Below are 6,672 nucleotides of genomic sequence, written 5' to 3' on the forward strand. Positions count from 1 at the left end.
AACGATATCGATATATAGATATCTATATCTATATATATATCGATATATAGATATCTATATCTATATCTATATATATCTATATATATATATATATATAATAAATAAAACTTGCATTAATAATTATATTTTCCGCATTTAAAAAAAAAATCGATTCGTTTTTTTTCTTTTGCTTTTCAACAACACTGTGAACAAATTAGAAAGTGGAAAGATACATTGTATTTGTTGGTTAGAATTGAAAAAGAAAATTACTAGGCATTTAGGTAAGAAAATTAAACGTGCTAGGTATTTAAAAAAAAAAATAATGTAATAAAAAAGTAAACCGTGTGTGTAAATTAAATATACTGTTTCCTTTTAATTTTAAAAGCAATACATTGTGTGTTGGATACATGATGCAAAATGACCGAGCAAGCTTGCACACAGCTTGTCAATTCTTTTTTAAAGGGGTGAATATTATGCACAAATGAATGGAGTTCGACCAGAACAAAATAAGGCAAATTAGGAAGTTTTGCAATAAAATCTTTTTTTTTCTTCCAGAATACATACAAAAAATACCAATTTCTCTCTTTTTTTACCGTTTACACCTTAAAAATAACGGCAATTTGAAATTATGACAAACTGCTGGTTGTTTTAGTAACAAACATGCACTGTTTTTAAGATTTTGGAGGAGGGGGGATGGGCTTGTACCCAAACAGACGTTAAATAAGATACAATACAATAAAAGCAGTCATTTTTTTTTTTTTTTTTTTTTTTTACTTTTTTGTCGTTTAAGTAACATTAAAGAGAAAAAGCGTTATTGTGTCCCTGTTATTTATAACTCTACAAGGGGAGTTTCCACTTTACCTGTCCAGAAATGCACTTTTGAGTCTGCTTGGAGCTAACATAAATAAATAACAGTGTCCATGGATCCAGTCCTCAAATGAACACCAAAATCTATTTTTTTTTTCAATAGAAAAAAAAACAAAAAACAATCAAGTCTTTTTTGTCTCCATTGGTAGGAGTCAGAAAGGCCAAGGCCAAGGTAGTCATTGGTATCCTAGAGCAGAAGCTGTTGTAAGTCTTTGCCCATAGAGTGCATAGGGGGAGTAGTAGTGTCCTGTGGCTGCTGGCATTGGCACTGGGGCACCCCCTGAAGGTAGAGGGCTCTTGGAATAAGGATGGTAGCGGCTGCTGCTGAGTCCCAGGGGATGATGATGAGGGCTCCGCAGAGTCAGAGGGCTGTGGGAGGCCCCTGTGGGTGGCATGTGCATATGGCAAGCCATGGCAGCTGCGGCCAGGGACGAGGAGCTTGGGTATCCAGGCAACAGTTTGTCCGCGGAGCCTGGGAAGGCTGTGTGTGTCCGCAGGTGGCCCAGCAGTTCCTCGGAGGAGGAGAAGCGCTTGTCACAAGGGCCTGTGGCTGAAACCCAGTTGCATACATGGGGCAAGGGGTCGTTGGGAAGCATGAAACCATAGGGATAGAGGGGGTGCCCGGGAAGAGAAGGTGGTGAGACCCCATGGAGGGCATGACTAGGGTACACCAGGGGGTATCCAGATTTGAGGTCATGTGCACAGGAGGCGCTGGCACCCAACTGGGAGGCGCAGTGGTAGCTGAGGCAGTAGGGGTCCCTACACAGGCTGGCAGTCATCACAGATGGTGGAGAGGCCCCTGTTAGGGGACTGGAGGCAGAAGACTTACTGGGGCAGCCTAGGCTACTCAACTGGGCTCCCACCAAAGAGTTCCCCTTGGTGGGGTCCAAGGAGACTCCATGTGCCAGGAACTGAGGAGGGTAGCTGGCATAGGCTCCGGCCAGGCTGCCAGGGTAGGACATGCCAGCCGGGGGCAGAGGAAAGACCGTGTGGCCTGGTTTGTAGGGGGACACAGGGGCCACTAAACCGGATCCCAACATGGAGCCAGAGGAGCTGGAGGAAGAGGAGACAGGAGTGGGGGAAGGAGCAGCAGAAAGGCTCTTACAGCCTGGGGTCCCCTCCCGGTGATTCTGCTGGAGCTCCACGCTCCGCCTCCCGTGCGATCCGCTATCAGAGGAGCCGCTCTTCGTACATTGCTCCGCGTCCTTCTTCTCTGAGCACTCCCCCGAGGATTTGGGCTCGGAAGATGGCGGCGGGGTGCGGGGGGAGCTGGGGCTGCCAGTCCGAGGGGTGAAGGGTGGGCAGGCGGCGCTGGGCACGCGGAATCCAGATTTATCGGCCGAGCTGGACTCCTTCTTGTCCGGAGCCTTGGAGTACGGCTTGAAGCTCGACTTGTCCTCCGCCCCGATGTCACTCAGCTTCAGCGGACCGGACTTGGACTCCTTATCAGACCCGCTGGAGGAGCCGGTCACTGAGGACAGCTTGGAAGGGGCCGGGTCCGGCTTACCGATCTGGGAGCACGTCTGGGCCAGCAGGGCGAGGGGGCTCTTCTTGGCATCGAGCTGGGGAAATGAAACACACATGGGTTACATAGGGCCACACCACCACAATTTATAGGACACACTACATTCCACGACTATACAGGTGTTTTTTATATACAACTACAAGTGTGTGGGTTTTATATATATATATATATATATATATATATACATACATATATACACATACATATACACATACCATATACGCACAAAAGCAGGAACGTGTATATAATGTTTTGCATATACACCAATAAATATAAACAGAACATAAATATCTATGTATTATACAAATGTTCTCACACATTTTATTTCTGGGAAGATAAAATAACTATATGTAAATATAGAGAGATTACAGATCAAAAGACTTGTTGATACAATAATATAAAGTCCTAATGATCGCACACTGATCCCTACACACAGTCAGAGGGAATAGTAAATGTCCCAGCCACCCCGGGGTCACTGATTGGGTGTAGTGGGCGCTCCAGTAGTAGTCAGTGTAGGGATCATCTGTCACAGGGTGAGCTCATGGCTGAGGAATGTAGGTGTGCAGACAGAAGGATGGGGATGGCGGGGTCATTTGGGGGGCGATGTCTGTCCTCACTTTCCCCGCATCATTACTATGGGGGGGGGGGGGTCAGAGAAGTCGGGAAACTTTGTTTAGCATAGACATCCCTAATTTCTTCCTATCATCCCTATACACTGCAATATACTCTATACTCGTGCGATCTCCTCATCGGGCTCCCTGTGCTCCAATATGGTGGTATAAATCCCATATATATTGTATAGATCATGTATTCTATATACATTGTGAAGGATCTTTATTCTATATATTTATATATATATATATATATATATATATATATATTTATTGTATAGATCCCATATTCTATATATATATAGATCATAGAGAGAGAGTATAGATCCTATATTCTATATATATATATATATATATATATATATATATATATATATATATAATATATATATATATATATAGTATAGATTCTATATACATTGTACAGATCCATATATTTTATATACACTGTATTAAACATATATTCTATATATAGTGTATAGATCTATTCTATTTATCTTGTATAGATCTTGATTTCTATAAACACTATATTAATCATATATTCTATATACAGTGTATAGATCCTATATTCTATATACTGTATAGATTCTATACATGGTATAGATCATATATGTTCTATATATTGTATAGATTCTATATATATTGTATAGATCATATATTTTCTATAGTGTAAAGATCATATATTTTCTATACATTGTATAGATCCGATACTCTATATATTGTATAGATCATATATTCTATTGTACAGATCCTCTATTATAGATTGGTGTGGAGGGAGTCCATACACAGAGGCCACATAGAGGAGAATGGTGTGTGTTGGAAGCTGAGGGATGAGTGGATGCCAGAGCTGGGAATTGTATTAGTTTTCTGATAATACGATCAGATCCCCAGAGTGCGATGTGTGAGCGATCAGAGATCGGGGTGTGAAGTGTCATTAGCACCCACAATGTGCTGAGTCCGGAGGGATCGGGGATGGGGGGAGAGGAGCACATCGGAAAGTGATGGGGGAAAGAGGAGCCTTCAATAATCGGAGCGTCTTTAGCAATGAAGCTGTGCTGATATGGGGTTCATCCTAAAGATTGGGGATTAGGGGAATATACATCTAGGAGAAGAGATGGCGAGTAAAAGGAACCTCCAATAATCGGGGGGTCATTACCGAGGGGAATCGGATTTAAAACCAGCGATTATGCCATCTAGAGATTGGGGTGTCATTGACTATGGGGGATCAGATGAAATCCCGGGGATTAGGGGAACATTGGGTTAGGAGTCCTTTAGAGATCGGGTGTCATAGGCTCTGGGGATCAGAATAAAAAGCCGGTAATTCGGAGGACAGGAATCTAGGAGATGTGTTAGGAGGAAACAAGAACCATCCAGTGATCGGGTGTCATGAACTATGGGGCTCAGATTAAAGACGGGGGATTAGGACATTGGATTAGATAAGGAGGACAGGAGTCTAGGAGAGGTGAAGGAAGAGCCATCCAGTCATAGGGGTATTATGGACTCGGGGGATCAGATGGACACAAGTCTAGGAAAGATGATTGGGGGTTGGTAGAAGGAAGAGCCATCCAGTGATGGGGGTATTATGGACTAAGGGGCTCAGATGAAAGTTCATGGATTAGGAGGACACAAGTCTAGGAGAGATGATGGTGGTGGAGACATCCAGTGATGGAGGTATCATGGACTCTGGGGATCAGATAGACACAAGTCTATAGGAAAGATGATGGGGGGGGGGGGGGGACCATGCAGTGATGGGGGTATTATGGACTATGGGGCTCAAATGAAAGTTCATGGATTGGGAGGACACAAATCTAGGAGAGTCGATGGTGGTGGAGGGGGAGACATCCAGTGATGGAGGTGTCATGGACTCTGGGGATCAGATGGACAGAGATCTAGGTGAGGTGAAAGGGTGCATCCAGTGATGGGGGTGTTGTTACCTCGATGGGGCTGATCGGAGTGGAAGGTAGGGGTTGTAGGTTCTCAGGGTTGGGGGTGTCATGTACTTTGGGGTTGTAGTTACCTCGATGGGGCTGATCGGAGTGGAAGGTAGGGGTTGTAGGTTCTCAGGGTTGGGGGTGTCATGTACTTTGGGGTTGTAGTTACCTCGGTGGGGCTGATCGGAGTGGAAGGTAGGGGTTGTAGGTTCTCAGGGTTGGGGGTGTCATGTACTTTGGGGTTGTAGTTACCTCGATGGGGCTGATCGGAGTGGAAGGTAGGGGTTGTAGGTTCTCAGGGTTGGGGGTGTCATGTACTTTGGGGTGTAGTTACCTCGATGGGGCTGATCGGAGTGGAAGGTAGGGGTTGTAGGTTCTCAGGGTTGGGGGTGTCATGTACTTTGGGGTGTAGTTACCTCGATGGGGCTGATCGGAGTGGAAGGTAGGGGTTGTAGGTTCTCAGGGTTGGGGGTGTCATGTACTTTGGGGTGTAGTTACCTCGATGGGGCTGATCGGAGTGGAAGGTAGGGGTTGTAGGTTCTCAGGGTTGGGGGTGTCATGTACTTTGGGGTGTAGTTACCTCGATGGGGCTGATCGGAGTGGAAGGTAGGGGTTGCAGATATTCGGGGTGCAGGATGTGTCCGCTCCGGGCTGTCAGCATCTTGAGCACTTTGATGGGCAGTCGCCCGGCCTGACGGAGGGGGTCGCTGGGTGGCACGGGGTGGGTGAAGGCTTTGTGATGGAACTGTCGGAGGGTTCCTCCGGTAGGTGTCCCCGAGCTGTCTCCGATCTCCCGGGTTGTAGGACTCTCACGACTTCCAGAAGCCACTGGCGAGCTGATCATGTCCCCCGGACAGGCATTGGTGGGGTACAATGGGGGAGACGGACCCCAGGTGGAGGTGAAGGTAGGTCCCCGGTAAGGATCCCGGTGTATAATCCTGTGTGTATTAGATCCGATGGGTGTCAGTGTCCTGATATGATATCCAGTGTAGGAGAAGAGATCCGTCCCATCCGCTCGCAGCCAGCAGCGCCCACTCCTCTCTCTCTCTGTCTTCTCTCCGCTCTCCTCTCCGCTCTCTCCGCACACAGCCGCAGTTCTGCCACACTCAGCCACTTCAAAAGGCTCCGAATTAGAGCGGAGATTAAAGCCTTTGCCGCCTTCCAATCAAATGGGACCCCGAGGTGATTGGAGGGTCAAGGGGATGTGACGTCCCCCTTCTCTCTTCTCTCTCTTCTCCCCCTCCTCCTCTTCTAGGTGGTTTCGCCTCTCTGCTCAAAGCTCAGCCTCGGAGTACATTTTCTGGTTGGTGTCCCCAGCTGCTCTTCATTTCTGGCAAGTTTTTTCCATTCTCCTTCTGAGCAAAGTGCTGATCCTTTCCCAGCTATTCCACAAAGCTGTGTTCACACCGAGCCGCATGGAAACGCCAGTTTCTGCCTGCGTTTCCAGGGACAACGACACGCGTCGCACCTACGATGCCATTCACACCAGAGAAAACGCAGACAACTGCGCTTTTTTTTTCTTTATTCACACCATAAAAACGCAGTCCAGATGCATTCCAGCTGCTTTTCTGCATGCGCTTTTCGATGCGTTTCAGTGTCTTTTTGGTGCGTTTTTATTGCAGTCCAGTGCTTTTTGTCCCCCCTCTTTTTTCTTAACCTTAAATAAGGACAAGTGTGTTGCAGTGCGTTTTTGGTGCATTTAGGTGCGTTCCGGTGCGTTCTAGTGCATTTTTGATGCGTTTTACAGCATTCCACTACA

At 46.3% G+C, this 6,672-nt stretch overlaps 1 protein-coding gene across 1 annotated transcript; it reads right to left on the reverse strand.

The window, feature by feature from the left end:
- Positions 1–328: 328 nt before the first annotated feature.
- On the reverse strand, positions 329–6,220 carry ZNF503 (zinc finger protein 503). Its single transcript, XM_073596782.1, has 2 exons — positions 5,494–6,220; positions 329–2,408 (listed from the first exon to the last, which is right to left on the reverse strand). The coding sequence occupies exons 1-2, from the start codon at positions 5,755–5,757 to the stop codon at positions 1,023–1,025; spliced, it is 1,650 nt and encodes a 549-aa protein (XP_073452883.1). The 5' UTR covers positions 5,758–6,220; the 3' UTR covers positions 329–1,022.
- Between the last annotated feature and the right edge of the window lie 452 nt (positions 6,221–6,672).

The sequence above is a fragment of the Aquarana catesbeiana genome, linkage group LG08, assembly GCF_042186555.1.
Source record: "Aquarana catesbeiana isolate 2022-GZ linkage group LG08, ASM4218655v1, whole genome shotgun sequence".
NCBI classification, from domain to species: Eukaryota; Metazoa; Chordata; class Amphibia; order Anura; family Ranidae; genus Aquarana; species Aquarana catesbeiana.

Bases quoted from the DNA above. Each gene is read 5' to 3' on its own strand.
- ZNF503 (XM_073596782.1), bottom strand. From the start codon at position 5,757: ATGATCAGCTCGCCAGTGGCTTCTGGAAGTCGTGAGAGTCCTACAACC. The intron at 2,409-5,493 runs GTAACTACACCC...TCATTTCCCCAG, and splicing joins CTCCGATCAGCCCCATCGAG to CTCGATGCCAAGAAGAGCCC.